Source organism: Hemiscyllium ocellatum, chromosome 14 (assembly GCF_020745735.1).
Source record: "Hemiscyllium ocellatum isolate sHemOce1 chromosome 14, sHemOce1.pat.X.cur, whole genome shotgun sequence".
NCBI classification, from domain to species: domain Eukaryota; kingdom Metazoa; phylum Chordata; class Chondrichthyes; order Orectolobiformes; family Hemiscylliidae; genus Hemiscyllium; species Hemiscyllium ocellatum.
The window spans coordinates 29,274,855-29,291,497 of record NC_083414.1 but is presented as its reverse complement, the minus strand read 5'-3'; the positions used below and the strand labels follow the sequence as shown (position 1 = coordinate 29,291,497).

Genomic DNA, 16,643 nt, shown 5'->3' with positions numbered 1-16,643 from the left:
AGTTATACAAGGCATAGATAGAGTCAATAGCCAGAGACTTTTCCCCAGAGCTGAATTGACTGGCACAAGGGGTCATAGTTTTAAGACTTTAGGAGGAAGATATAGAGGAGACATCAGAGGTAGGTTCTATATGCACAGAGTTGTGAATGCATGGAATGCATTTCCAGCAGTGGTGGTGGAAGCAGAGTCATTAGGTACATTTAAGCGACTGCTGGACGTGCACATGGACAGCAGTGAATTGAGGGATGTGTATGTTAGGTTATTTTATTTTAGAGTAGGAATAATCCTTGGCACAACAATATGGGCCAAAGGGGCCAAAGGGCCTGTTCTGTACAGTATTTTTCTATGTTATACTTAGTGAAGAATTTATAGCTTCTCACTGCTCTTGTGACCATAGTATTTGTGGTGGAGGCAGATTCAATTGTGGCATTCAGGAGGAAAGTGAACTATTATCTTAAAAATAACCATGTGTGGATTTGCAGGGAGAAGATGAAAATGATTTGGAGTTAATACAAACACAATAGGCTGAAAGATGGCTTCCTGTGATGCAACAACTCTGTGACAGAAATGTTATTTCAAGTAGACTTAGTGATGTTGACAGGAAGAACACTGCAAGTAGGAAGAACAGTGTGGACAAGTTCAATGCAGATTATGAGAAAAGGTGGAATGACACGTGATGGTGATCAAATTACTGGTGGAGATGCCTAGAATCCATGCAGTCATTAATTTAGATCAAGACTGATTTCTATTACAATTCCATTTCACTGCCTTTCTTCCCCTTGATACTTTTGCCCAACTAAAATGTTCCAACAGCAACTTTGAAAATCTTATTTGAGGCAGAATCTGCAACTTTCCCCTTTGTTTGCAAATTGCTTCCCTGATTTCACAGTTTCTCTATCTACCTATTGATTCTCTATATGATCTTAAATACCTTTGTAAGGTCATCTTCAATCTTCTAACCTCAAGACAATACAAGCTAATTCATCTTTTCTAAACTTCAGAATCCAAAACTAAAATGTAGTTAGGAAGATTTAAATGAGACTCTGGGAAACTAATACATTGCTTTTGTATTTGAATTCTAACAAATTTCTGCATCATCTTGTAGACTTACTTTTGACAATTTGTGAACTTTGACACTTGTTCAAAAGCAAAACTGCAAATGCTGAAAATTTGAACAAAATGGATAAAGTTGGAAATACTCAGCAGGTCAGGTAGCATCAAAAGAGACAAAAGTTAAAATTTCAGTTGAGTAATCTTACGCCAGAATTATGGGTAACCTTTTCCAATCTAAAAATGGAAGCCCTTATGCTTCCAAACATTGAACATTATCTGTCATTGTCTTCCGCCTAGGAACCCTCCAGCCACAAAGGATGAACTCAGATTTCTCTAGTTTCCTCATTTCCCCTCCCCCCACCTTGTCTCAGTCCCAACCCTCGAACTCAGCACCACCTTCCTAACCTGCAATCTTCTTCCTGACCTCTCCACCCCCACCCCCACTCCGGCTTATCACCCTCACCTCAACCTCCTTCCACCTATCGCATTTCCAACACCCCTCCCCCAAGGCCCTCCTCCCTGCCTTTTATCTTAGCCTGCTTGGCACACTGTCCTCATTCCTGAAGAAGGGCTCATGCCCGAAACGTCGATTCTCCTGCTCCTTGGATGCTGCCTGACCTGCTGTGCTTTTCCAGCAACACATTTTCAGTAAACAATTCACCATAGCCCTGTAAATTTTCTCTTCAGCGCTAATCCATTTCCTGTTTAGAAGCTATTATTCAATCTGTCTCCACTATTTCTCCCAGGCAGTACATTCAAGATCATCATGTTTTGAATGTAGTATTATGTCAAAAATATAAATTTAAAGGCATGCAACCTGAATGCATAAAACATTCTGGACAAGGCAGGTGACCTAAAGGCACAATAAAGGTAAATGGGTATGATTTAATTACTGTTACAGAAACATGTCTGCATGGGAACTGTATAGTCATGATATATGACTCTTGGGAAAGACATAAGAAGGAAATGAAAGTAGAGTTGTGCTGATAATAAGGGATGGAATCAGTATATTAGTAAGGGAGTGTCTTGATCGAAAGAACAATTTGTGGAATCATTTTGGGTGAAGCTAAGAAACAGCAAAGGCAGCAAACATGGGTTTAAGTTATTTATAGGCCACCAAATGGTGTGGGACATGGAATAAATATGAAACGAGAAACCAAAAAGTTATTATTGAGTGCCTTCAACCTGTATATAGATTGGTTAAGCTAAGTGAAAATGAAAACTGGAGGATAAGTATTCGGAGTCTGTTTCTGGATGTCTTTCTAAAACATGGTGTTGAGGAGCTGACTTGAAAAAAGGCTATTTTAGATCTATTATGATGTAATGAAAAAGTGCTAATTCATAATCTTGTTATATAAGAATCTTTAGGGATGAGTGACCACAGTGATGTAATTTACATAACATCGACATTTTGATAGTAAGGTAGTTCAACATGACACAAGGATGTTAAATTTGAATAAGGAAAATTATGAAGGCACAAAGCACAAATCGCTAAGGTGGATTGTGAAAGTACATTAAAAGGCCTGACTGTACATAGACAATAGTACTTTAAAGATAATCAAATGACTACAGCAATTATACATTCCTTCAAGGTACAAAACTCAACAAAGATCAGTCAATGAGGGATGTTGAAAGAAGGTTAAGCATAGTAAACGATTAAGATAAAAGGTTTGTAATGTTAATCTGAAAATCTGATAGGCTTTCAGAGTATAGCAAAAGGAGGTCTAAAAATCTGATAAAGAAAGGGAGGACAGAATATGCATGCGATTTAATGAAAAACCTTAATGACAGTCAAAGCTTTCAGAAGTATGTTTTTAAATCAGCACATAAAAATAGCTTCACTCAGATGAATGTTGGACCTATTCTAGGCAGAGTCAGCAGTATTTATAATGAGAAATGGCGGAGAAGTTAAGTAATTTTTATCACTGAGGAGGCTACAAGAAATCTCCCAGGATTAAAGATCTGCGTCGAGAGAGAATGATAAATTGATGGAAATTAATATTTAATAACAATGTTATATTGGAGAAATTTTGGTGCTAAAAGTTGATAAGTCCACAGAACCTGATATTCTACAAACCAGAGTGTTGAATGAGATAACTGTAGAGATAGTTGATACATTGGTGATCTTTCAAAATTCTGTAGATTTGTGAACGATTCCTGATGATTGGGAGCAGATCATTGTCAAAACACTATTTCAGAAGAAAGTGAGAGTGAAAACAGAGAACTACAGGTCTGTTAGCCTTACATCATTTCATGAAAATGTTAGAATCTATTAGAAAAGATGTGGTAAATTGATGCTTGAATAATAACGATCTGATTGAACATAGTCAACATTGATTTGCAAATGGGAAGTCATGTTTGACAAGCCTGTTGGAAATTTTTTTGAATGTTACTAATAAAATTGATAAAGGGGAGTTAATGGATGAAGTATTGAATTTTTGAGAAAGTTTCTAATAAGTCCTGAACAGGAATTTGGTTAGCAAAACTGAGACACATGCAGAGGAGGCAATATACTGGTATGGATGAAGCATTGGTAACTGTGACTGGTGGTATACTGCAAAGATCACTACTTGAGTGTCAATCATTGACAATATATATCAAGTATTTGCATATGTTGGAATCAAATGTAATATTTACAGATGATATGAAGCACTATTTTCCTTGGAGCGTTGGAGGCTGAGGGGTGACCTTAGAGCTTTATAAAATCATGAGGGGCAGGGATAGGATAAACAGGCAAGGTCTTTTCACTGGGGTGGGGGAATCCAAAGCTAGAGGGCATGGATTAAAGTTGAGAGGGGAAAGATACAAAAAGGAACCTAAAAAGCAACGTTTTCATGCAGAGGATGGTACATGTTTGTAATGAGCTGCCAAAGGAAGTGATGGAGGCTAATACGATTACAACAGTTAAAAAGCATCTGGATGGATATATGAATAGGAAGGGTTTAGAGGGATATCGACCAAATGCAGGCAATTTATATAGGATATCTGGTTGGACTGAATTATTTGCTTCCGTGCTGCATATCTGTAAGCAGGAATGTATGTTGCAAGGAATATTAAAGTGACTCCAGGAGATTTAGATAGGCTTACTGAGTGGTCGAGAACATGGCAGGTGAAATATTATTTGGAAAAATGAGAAGTTATCCAAGTTGAGAGAAGAGACATGTGTGCATTGTACTGTATTTGTTAAATGACAAGAAATTAAAAAGTGTAGATACATATAGGGAACTGTGTATTCTTGTTGCTAAGCCACTGAAAGCCAACATACATTTTCAACAAGCAACAAGGAAGGCAAATAGAATTTTACTCTTTATTGCAAGAGGATTTGTGTACAGGAGTAGTGAATTGTTGCTTTAACTATATAGAAGCTTGGGCTTGACTGCATTTGGAGTACTGTTTGTAATTTTGCTCTCCTTACCTCAGGAAGGATTTGTTGCTATAGAGGAAGTGCAACAAGGTTCACCAGACTTGTTCTAGGATGACAGAAAAGAAAAAAGTAGAAAAAGTGGATCTGTATTTTCTAGAGTTTCAAAGGCTGCAAGGTGATCTCATTGAAACTTCCTAAACATTTAAAGGGATAGACAAGGTAGATACAGGTAAGATGTTTCTCCTGATTTGGGAGTGTAGAGCCTGGGGCTCAAATTAAAAACAAAGAGGATGCCATTTGAAGAGAATTTTTATTACTGAGGATTGTGAATCTGTGGAAGCTCAAGATTTTGGGTGTTTAAAATCGAGATTGATAATCAGAAATCTATCAATGGCATAAAGGGTTAAGAAGATAATATTGCTACAAGGCATTGAAATGTTTGATCAGCCATGATTGTATTAAGTGGTGGAGTAGGTTTGAGAGACTTAATGAAGAACAATACAGCACAGGAACAGGCTTTTGTGACCTCTAAGCCTATCCCAGCACATTTTTCCCTTCCAATAAAATTGGACAGGACCCATATCCCTGCATTCCCTTCCTCTTCATGCTTCGTCCAGGTGCTTCTCAAATGCTGCTATTCTGTCTGCTTCCACTACCACCTCTGGCAACATGTTTCAGGCACTCACCAGCCTTTGAGTGAAAAACATCTCTCGCACATCTCTTTTAAACTTCCCCCCTCGCACATTGAACCGGTGTCCCCTAATTGTTGACCGCTCGCTTATGCTTTCCACTCTATCCATTGCCATTCACAATCTTATAAACTTCTGTCATGTTGCACCTCAACTTCCTGCATTCCAATGAAAACAAACCTAGTCTATCCAACTTTCCTGCATAGCTAAAATACCCATACTAGGCAACGTCCTGGCAAACCTTTTCTGTAGCTTCACCAAAGCATCCACATCCTTCTGGTAGTATGGTGACCAGAACTGTTTGCAGTATTCTAAGTGTGGCCTAATTAAAGTTCTTTCAAACTGCAGCATCACTTGTCCATCCTTATACTCAAAGCCCCTTTCAATGAAGGCAAGCATGCTCTTGGCCTTTCTTATTACCTTATCTACCTGCACTGCCACCTTCAGTGATCTGTGGGCCTGCACACTCAGATCCCTCTGCATATCAATACTCGTAAGGGTTCTGCCATTCACTGTACAATTTCCACCTGTAATTGACCTTCCAAAATGCATCACCTCACATTTGTCCGGATTAAACTTCACCTGCCATTTTTCTGCTCATGCCTCCAACTGATATATATCCTACTGTATCCTCTGACAATCCTCCTCACTTTCCACAACTCTACCAATCTTTGTATCATCTGCAAATGTACTAATTAGATCAGTTGAATTTTGTTCCAAATCATTTATGTGGTCACGAACAGCAGAGATCCCACACTGATCTCTGTGAAACACTACTAGTCACAACTCTCCATTCCAAAATGCATCCTTCTACTGCTGCTTTCTGTTTCCTATTACCAAGTCAGTTATGTATCCATCTTGCCAGCTCACTCCTTATATCATGTGACTTCATCTTTTGTACCGGTCTGCCATGAGGAACCTTGTCAAAGATTTTACTGAAGTCCATGTAAATGATATCAACCACTTTCCCTCATCAATCATCTTTGTCACCTCCTCAAAAAAATTCGTTAGTGAGGCATGACCTCCCCCACGCAAAATAATTCTGTCTATCGCTAATAAGTTCATTCACTTCTAAATGCGTATTGACCTTGTCCCTGAGAATCTTTTCTCATAATTTCCCTACTACCACCATGAGACTCACAGACCTGTAATTTCAAGGATTATCCCTGTTACCCTTCTTAAGCAATGGGACAATATTGGCTATTCTCTAGGACTTCCTCTCTCCCTATGTTCCTATCGTAATTCAATGTTTAAAAATAGATTTCCCCTTGGTACTTCTGGTTCTTTTTGTGAATTACCATAAATGTGTGCCTTCTGATTACTGAACCATTTGCCACTGATAACAGTTTATTTTTATTTCCTTTAGCAAAACTCTTAATGACTTTGCAAAACGTTATTCGCCCACCCATGAAACATCTCAGCTGTAAGAACAACACACAATTTTTTCTAACCTCTCCATGGAACTGAAATTGTTCATCCCTAGTAATAATTCAGGAAATATATATTTTTCAACCCCATTCTCCTGCCATTTCTCCATAACCTTTTGATTCCTTTACCTATCAGCAGGTTTCTTAGCAATATCCTGATACTTGTGACATTATGTCATCAAATCTCATCAATACTTTAGAAAATCCTTTTCAGATGTAGCTTTATAAGTCCCTCAATTATACGACCATAAGATATAGGAGCAGAAATTAGGCCGTTCAGCCCATCGAGTCTGCTCTTTCATTCAATCATGGCTGAGAAGTTTCTCAACCCCATTATTCCATTTTCTCCCATAACCCTTGATACTCAAGAACTGTCTATCTCAGTCTTTAAATATACTCAATAACCTGGCCCCACAGCCTTCTGTGGCAATGAATTCCGTAGATTCATCATTCTTTGGCTGAAGAAGTTTCTCCTTATTACCTTTACTCTAAGGTTGTGCCCGTGTCCTAGTCTCTCCTACCACTGGAAACATCTTCCTAACATCCATTCTGTCCAGGACATTCAGTATTCTGTACGTTTCAATTAGGTCCCCCTCATCCTTCTAAACCCCATTGAGTAAAAACCCGTACATGTTCCTCATACATTAAGCTTTTCATTCCTGGCATCATTCTTGTGAGCTTGCTCTGAACACCCTCCAGGGTCAGTCCATCCTTCCTGAGATATGAGGCCCAAAACAGCACACTATACTCCAAATGTGGCCTGATTCAGAAGTACAGCCCTACTTTTATATTCAAGTCCTCTCAAAAAAATGCTGTCATTGCATTTGCCTTCCTAACTACTGACTCAACCTGCAGGTTTACCTTGAGAGAATCCTGGACTAGAACTCCCAGGTCTGTTTGCACTTCAGAATTCTGAATTTTCTCCCCATTTAGAAAATAGTCCATGCTTCTATTCTTCCTACCAGAGTACATGACCTTACACTTTTCCATGTTGTACTCCACCTACCATTTCTTTGCTCACTCTCCTAATCTGTCCAAATCCTTCTGCAGCATCCCTGCCTCCTCAATGCTACCAGTTCCTCTACCTATCTTTGTATTGTCTGCAAACTTAGCCAGAATTCCCTCAGTTCCTTCATCTAGATTGTTATGCTGCCTCAATGACTTCAATTCACTTACCATTTTTGTGACTGCGCTCCCTGGATTCTGGGAACTCAACTCTAGTGCTTACCCAAAGTTCTGTCTCCAGACTGGTACTACTCCTACAATTCTCTGAATTCTTATCTTGCTCAGCTGCGCCATGCAAATACTACTTGTGAACTTCCTTCATGCCTGCACTTCACAGTTCCACTGAAGTATTATGGTTCACAGACTTTTTTTGAGCCCTAAGAGTCCCAGGACAACTACGATGTTTAACTACCTGGAGTCTCCTTATAGCCCTTGTGCTGTCTGAAACCACATCTTTGCTTCACTCCCTTCTCAGTTTTGACTAATTCTGACTGTTCTGTGTAATCTATTGCAAATGTTACAACACGTCCTGCTATTATTACTAGGCAAAACCAAGCATAGCTGAATGTTATGAAATTTACACAGGTGACTTGTAAATTACAAATTGAAACAGAATAATGGATTTCATCACAAAACATTGAGCAGAGCATTTTTATCTTTTTGTTTGTAAAACTGAAGATTTTACATCCCTTATTAACAACTTTCTCATCTTGTCCTGCCAGTTTCAAAAATTTGTGTATGTATCGTTGTGTCTCTGTTCTCACAACCTGCTTAAATTTACAGTATTTCGTTTATTTTTCAAGCATCGATGAAGTTTTCTTTGCATTAGTGTTTATGAAGGTTCTGCACCACCAGTGTTAGGCTGACTGGCCTGTAGTTGCCCAGCTTTTTCTTATTCTTACCTTTATGATCCCTTTTTGAACAGGTATGAAATGTTTACAATCCTCAGGTGCTACTTTCACATACAACTTCAACCATTACTTCAACCACTACAACATAGTGTGGCCTGACCATATCGTGGTGACTTCACGACTTTATACAGTGTAGTCAGGTATATCCCTATTGTGAATAGCTTGGCAGCATTGTTTGTCACATCCTGCCAATGATAGAACTTTCCCAGTATTCCTACTTTGTGATATTTTTCCAACACATATCTTCAATTTGTGTACTTTGCAAGCTTTATCATGTGCATTTATAAGAATATCAGAATAGCTGAGGATCCGAGCCCTGCACGATTACACTGTATGCAGATTTTAACTTCTGTGAGAAAGTGACAACTCAAATGAACTGTGTTTAAACCTATGCTGTGGTGTACCACAGCTTCCATAAATATTACACAAGAAAAGGTTAATGATTCAATTCAAAACTGTAGGATTCAGGGGAATTTCTAGGAATCGATAAAACTGGTTGAACCATAGGAAACAATATGTAAGTGTTTGAGTTATGTATGATTGCGGAATAATGAGTAGGATGCCTCCAGGCTCAATGCTGGAATCACTGCTGTTTCTAATTTATGTAATCACTTTTGATGTAGAAACTGGTTAAATTTGCAGATGATACCAGACTAGGGACTGAAAGTAGTTTGGAGATAACAGAAGGAATTGGACAAGATATGTAAATGGAATAATGGCAGAAAAATATTCATATAAAGGTGATGTCGCCATAATTTTACTGGACCATCAGGCTACATTCTCATTCAAGAGAGACGATTGGTAGTGGTTTCACCGGAGGGTCACCACACCTCCACAGAGGGGCGAGGTTGAGAGGGAAAGTCCTTTGTGGTAACTTCAGCCAGTGCAGGAATTGAAGCCATGCTGGTTGTCCAGCCCAAGTAAGCTGACTAATCTCCTTAAACTTTTATGTCAGGTATAATAGAAAAAAACAGATTACCAACATGCCATGAATAATTCCACAGTCTTGCTAGATGAACAAGATCTAGTCATCGGATCCCTTATGTGGAAGCAGGCCATTTGGGCCATTGATCCTCTGAAGAATGTTCTTCGGAATGCTCAGACCCATCCTATTGCCCTATCCCTGTAACCCTGCATTTCCCATGGGTAGTCCACTGACCTGCCAATCCCTGAACATTATGGGTACTTTAGCATGACTAACCCATTTAACAGGCACATCTTTGGACTGGAAACTTGAGCACCTGCTGGAAATCCATGCAGACACAGGGAGCATGTGTAAACTCTACACAAATAGTCACCCGAGAGTGGAATCAAACCAATGTCCCTGGTACTGTGAGGCAGCAGCGCTAATCACTGAGCTACCGTGCAGCCCAATAGAGTCCAAGTAAATTAAAAATTAAACATGATTGATTAATGCACATTAGCAATCAACAAAGCGAACAGGATCACAAAATACAAGATCAGAATAGTAAAATGTAATTTATAAGATTCATTGATTGAATTTCATGGTGATTGAAATTGCAGTTTGAATAATGTAACCAGTTCAAGTCACCAAGAAATGAGAACTTCAAAGTGCAGGGGTCAGTGCAGAGAACGGTAAGGTTTAGTAACAGTATGGTTTATCATTACCTATTTCTAATGTAATAATGTTTGCTGAATGTAAGTACCCAGGATATCTAATTAGGTGAGATGAGATTCCCTACAGTATGGAAACAGGCTCTTCAGCCCTCCTGAGGAGTAACCCGCCCAGACTTATTCCTCGACCCTATATTTACCTCTGACTAACGCACCTAACTTAGCATGGCCAATTTACCTGACCTTGGATTGTGGGAGGAAAGCGGGGCACCTGGAGGAAGCCTACGCAGACACAGGGAGAATGTGCAAACTCCATATAGACTGTCGCCTGAGGCAGGAATTGAACCCGGGCCCCTGGTGCTGTGAGAAAGTGAGGACTGCAGATGCTGGAGATCAGAGCTTAAAAATGTGTTGCTGGAAAAGTGCAGCAGGTCAGGCAGCATCAAAGGAGAAGGAGAATCGACGTTTCGGGCATAAGCCCTTATGCTCAAAACGTCGATTCTCCTTCTCCCCTGGTGCTGTGTGGCAACAGTGCTAACCACTGAGCCACTGTGCCGCCTTAGATCCATTTTCTAAACCATAACCGGTACCATCCTAGAAAGACATGTGCAGTGGACAAGTGTGAACTCTGCCTGCAAGTTATTCTCCAAATCGTTTGTGGGCGGCACGGTGGCACAGTGGTTAGCACTGCTGCCTCGCAGCGCCAGAGACCCGGGTTCATTTCCCGCCTCAGGTGACTCTGTGTGGAGTTTGCACATTCTCCCCCTGTCTGCCCGGGTTTCCTCCGGGTGCTCCGGTTTCCCCCCACAATTCAAAAATGTGCAGGTTAGGTGAATTGGGCCGAAGGGCCTGTTTTCACACTAATGTAATATAATCTAATCTAATCCCATATACCAGATCATTCCCGGTCTGACCCTGCTATGAGTGTAGATAGAGCAAATGAATTTTCACTTTCTCAAGTGCATCTTGGGATAGGTGACAAGTAAGAGCCTTGTCAATGGTAAACCTTTCGAGATTGACTTTTGGAGTAGCACCAAATCACACTTTCTTTGCAAGTGGCTTCATCAACATGGCCATGACTTGAAAAGTCATGGAATTGGTGAGTAAGGAAAAATGTTGACATAGTGGTAATGTCACTAGCAGTCCATAGTCCATTAGCCCAGTTTAATACTGTGGGATATGGGTTCAAATCCCACCACAGCAGATGGTTGAATTTAAATTAACCTGGAGTGGAAAGCTAGATTCAGAAATGGTAACCATTGAAAGCATTGTTGTTTCAACCCATTTGGTTTACTGATGTCATCAAGAGATGGAAATCTCCCATCCTAATCTAGTCTAGTCTATATATGATTCCAGACCCACAGCAATCTGGTTAATTCTTAACTGGCCTCTGAAACCCCTCATAAGCCACTTACTTCAAAGGCTCTTGGAAATGAGCAACAAATGCTTGTATTACCAGCAAGATCCCTATTTCATGAAAGAAATAATGCAAGACTGTTCTGACAATTGCTGTCAGTTTGTACCGACATCTTGTATCTACTTTTTATTTTTGCCTGTGACTGCTTAGATTCTTGTCCCTTTAGCCTTGCTAAAGACTTCTAATTAGTTGTTATGCCTTTGAAACTATTCCAATGGCTTTCCAAAATTCCTCTTATTTTGATAACCTAATTGCTCCTTTCTTCCTAAATTTTGTTTCCATGTAATTTCCCATTTAAGTGCTTCCTATCCTTGTCCAAGGTTAAAATTCCTTGAAGGACCGTCGCTCTGAAAGCTAGTGTGCTTCCAATTAAACCTGTTGGACCATAACCTGGTGTTGTGTGATTTTAACTTTGTACAACCTAGTCCAATACCGACATCTCCAAATCTTGTCCAAGGTTGTATTTGATGCTATGCCACTGAGCTAACCTCAGAAAAATATGGTGCAAACCATCCCATCTAATTGGTGTCAAATTGAAAATCAGAGCTTCTTCTCTGTCTGCAGTCAGACTGCAAATTAAATCCAGGAACATTGCAAACTTGCCCTATACAAAGATTCTAAGGAAAAATTCCATTTAGTCTTTAAAGGACATGAACGAACAAACTAAAAACTTCATCCACATTTAAAATTTTGTGAATATATTTTTAAACTTGTGTTTTCAGATTACTTTTATAATTTTGGATGGAAAGACTATGGCGTGGCGTCTCTTACCACAATTCTTGATATGGTCAAAGTTATGGCTTTCGCCCTACAAGAAGGGAAAGTGGCTATTCACTGTCATGCTGGACTTGGAAGGACAGGTAAACACGGTACCTCTTTGTAGTTTTTATCTGTAGGTGTTTGTGGTCTTCAGTCAGAATTCAATATGAACCAAATACTTATTTGACTGATTATGTTATTTACTAAACCATATTAAAGTTCACAGTAAGTGTCATTGTTTACAATAAGCTAAATTGATTACATGCACAAATGGTAATTAATATCTAACATAATGTTAGACAGTCCAATGCTCTGCTATCATTGCAGAATTGTGGGAGTTTCTGCCTAGCATTGAGAGTCTTGGCAACCATAAAGCTACAAGTGTCTGCATCTTGAGGAATTAGCTCTGCTATACTAAGTTGGAGTGTGTATTACAGTTATTGTGACATATCAGGGAAGAGCTGTTCAAGATGCCTAGATTCAGGAAGTGCTCTTGCATCTTCTATTGGGAAACAATGCATATTTGGTAGGTGATCATGAACAAGAGGCCATGACTGCAAGATAGGCAGTTTACATGTACCTTTGGTACATTACTGAAGATACTTCTGCCTTTGCTGTTATTTAACAGACTGAGATTCTTGCCTGTTTGGATGAGAGTAAAATTGCACCTTAGGTACGCTTATGGCAATGTTATACAGCAGATCTTCAAGTCGGGACCATGTTCTCTGCAGTCATGACCAGGAGTTCCAAAATATCAAGGTTTTCTTGCCAGATGCTTGAGTTAAGATGTTCAAACACATACAAACACAGCAGGCTATTTAGCCCCTCAAACCTATCCATCATTCAGTGAGGTCAGTGCTGAAGTGCACATTAACTTCATTAAATCGTTTGTACTCTTGGTTGGCAAAAATATATCAATTTTGAATTGAAATCAATAATTTTTCTGCCATCAATTGGTGTAGGAATGTGTTCCAGACTTCTAACACCAGAAGTGTCTCTTAATTTTATTATTGAAATATCTTGGTCTAATTTTTAGGATATTGCTCTTAAACTTAAGGCAAATAGAGAGAAGCTAATGATCCAATTAATCTCATCGTGTTGGGGAGGTGATTGTTATTTGATACACTTACATATTGGGTATGAGAGTGACATACATGGGTCTGCAGCTAGATGATTAAACTTAGTGTTCAGTAATGCAAGAAACTCTTTTTCTTTCTTCAGAATATCTTGCATAATGTTTAGTGCAGCTTTTTCTTTGGTTATTACCAGACCATGCATTACCTTGTGGTTTTCAAGGAAGTGATTGGTTACTCCTAGATCATTGGTGATGTGTTATTTTTTGAGAAGTTATACAAAGTCTTCAGCGGAAATTTTCTCACCCCAGTTCATAGGAGCATTTTATCTGACAATGGAAATTCAGCTTTGTAGAAACAGCTATTTTTTACATATATATTTCCTTTGCTGCTTGGTTTAGAGATATTTCATTCTAAACATCTGAAATTTTATCTGACATGCCTTTACTGTAATGTAGGAAAAACAAAAAAAAAGTTTTATTTCTATATTGCATATTCAAGTCAAAGGATATTTAATTCTGAATAACTTTTAATTTTGATATTCCCTTGTATCTCCTTAGGTGTCCTAATAGCTTGTTACCTAGTCTTTGCAACAAGAATGAGTGCAGACCAAGCAATACTGTTTGTTCGTGCTAAGAGGCCAAATGCAATTCAGACTCGTGGGCAGTTGTTGTGTGTGCGGGAATTTTCCCAGTTCCTGATTCCATTACGAAATGTATTTTCCTGCTGTGATCCAAGAGCCCACGCTGTTACAGTCTCTCAGTATCTCATTCGCCAGCGCCACCTGCTGCACGGATATGAAGCACGACAACTCAGACATGTCCCAAAAATAATTCATCTGACCTGCAAATTATTATTAGACTTTGCAGAAAACAGGCAATTGATTGAAGAAGGTAATATAGAAATCCCAGATCTTACAGCCGAAATTGAAAAAACAGTGTCACAATTAGGGGTAGTGCAACTGGATAAGGAATTTGATGGCCAAGGCTTTGATATGGGAGATCATTTTGAGCACACTGCGACTGAATTTATTCCCAATGATTCAGCCTTGATTAGTGAGCAAGAATTTGACCCTCTTTGGAAAAGGCGTAATGCAGACTTCCTTCAGCCCTTGTCTCACTTGAAAAAACGTCTCAGCTACAGTGAATCAGATCTTCATAGAGCTGAACTCTTTACAGAGCAAAGTGAAACACCTTTTACAGCACCCACACAGGTTGCTTTCTCCAGCAAGTTCCATCAGCAAAGTTTGTCCCAGCTCAATCTCAGACAGCCCAGTCCAATGCCAGTGGACACAAATCAGATTAGCCCAACAGTTTTGAAAGTACCAGAGCTTTGTCTTATTAAGCAAAGTCCATCATTTACTTTTAAATCTAATCAATGGGAATGTCAAAAATCTTGTAATGCAAATGACCAAAAAGTGGAATCTCCTCTTTTTGTAAGGAGAAAACTATCAAAAGAAATCCATAGAACATTTTCCTTAAGATCATCAACTACAGCTGCTGCGCTGAAATATTTGATTTCTGAAGCACCTGATACAGTTATCACTTCTCATGGCACTATTAATGCAGAAGAATGTACTAGGACCAGTGCTGCCAGTAAACAGAATGCCAGGCCTGCTAAGGAAAGTTTATTCTCTTCTTCAGTTTGCAAACAATCTACAGATGAAGCTTCTTTAAATCACAAAAAAATATTTGTGTTTGGGGATGAGGAAAGAACAGCTAACTGGTCAGCTGAAGATGTTCCATGTATCACTATACAGTCAGAATTGAGCATTGAAGGAAGAAGGTTGGCAGCAGGAAAAGCCATGGCGTTTTACATGGATTTTGATGAAGAAATCATGGATAAAGTTGAAATGTGGCAAGTAAGTTATTCTGCAAAACATTTGTAATACAAACCTAAATGTTATGATTTCCATTTCTGACATGAATGATATAAGATCAGTTCCCATCTTTCACCTTTTCTGTCTCTTTCCTACTAATACACTGTCTCCTAGATTTTAAATATCAACAAACCCCTCAATTCAACACAGACTACCATTGACTCTCTATTATACTTAAAAAAAAAACTGGCAGTGACATGAAACACAGGATTTTCAATCTCTTTAGCCATAACTGGGCCTCACAAAACAACACCTTTTCCTACCTCTGTATCACCTTTGAATTTCTATTTATTTTTATCAATAGCAGTTACCTTCACAGTTTAAAGAACATTTGAAACTGAAGCTTAGTGGAAGCACATAACTCGGCTCTTCAAGATTATTGCTTATGATTTCCAATTTCACTCTGTTTAATTCCAAGAAAACAGTGTTGTATATACAATGCTGATGTAAAAATTGAATTATTGGCAGATTGTGAAGACGTTTTTACAAATCATTAATTGTTTACTCATATGTAATAACCAAAGAAAATCATAACTAATCAAATAACCAAGACTGAGCAACATTTTAAAACAAAATAACAACAGCGTTTAATACTGTCACATTTGGCTGGATTTATCTTATTTCTCCAGATTATAGCTGAAGAGTGCTTGCCTAAACAAGGAGAATTTTTGAAGACACTTTTAGTTGAAGCTTTATGTCTTGCGCTCATAGGACATTTGCTAGAAAAGGAAAAAGGAAAACAGCATTTATATTCTGAGAAGTGAGTGCTGACTGCTAGAGGTGTATCATGGAAATTGGACCATTTTAGATTGGACCATTTTCTGTCAGTTAACTGCCAAACTTTCTTTAAATTTAAACCAGGCAGGTTGGTCAATGCATTTTGCTGAGGGATGAACTAGAGAATGCCTGTCACTTATTTTGTTAAATTGAAGCAAGCACAATGTGTGAATATATTGTATTAATATGTACAACTTTGAAGTGTGTCACACAAAGTCTGAATGGCAATCTGAAATTGTTTGTCTGTGTAATTCTTAGGATTATTTAGCAAATTTTGTCCAATTGCATAATTTCTTCTGATGTTGGGCATTGCTTTAACTTTTGCTGTATGAGTTGGTTGAATATGAACAGTATATTAAATTTAAACAAAAAGCGATGCTTCGAGAACTAAACTGGTCCGGCAGCATCTGTGAAAACACAATTAATTAATTTTTCAAATCCAATATGACTTCTTCAGAATGGAAGAACAGTTTAAAGTTTAAACAACATCTGGCAGTTGACTGTCAGTCATCTTCAAACTGGATTATTTTCTATGACAGTGCCTTAATCAATTGGAGTTCACTGAGCAATCAAACAGCGCAGTCTTCTCATAGTATATGTTTTTTTTTGTTTTCCTGTCTACATTGATATTCTTATGATTGTCCTGATAAGTACAACCTAAAAAGCTTTGACAAATTATTTAATTATACTCCAGCATTGCACTACCCCTGACTG

General features: G+C 38.6%; 1 protein-coding gene across 1 annotated transcript in view; it reads left to right on the top strand.

Moving 5' to 3' along the window:
- ptpdc1a (protein tyrosine phosphatase domain containing 1a) overlaps positions 1 to 16,643 on the top strand; it is a 56,372-nt gene that overhangs the window by 25,781 nt on the left and 13,948 nt on the right. The window contains exons 5-6 of the mRNA XM_060835158.1: positions 12,164 to 12,301; positions 13,834 to 15,134. Of these exons, the coding sequence (XP_060691141.1) occupies positions 12,164 to 12,301; positions 13,834 to 15,134 (1,439 nt within the window). The remainder of the gene's footprint in view (positions 1 to 12,163; positions 12,302 to 13,833; positions 15,135 to 16,643) is intronic.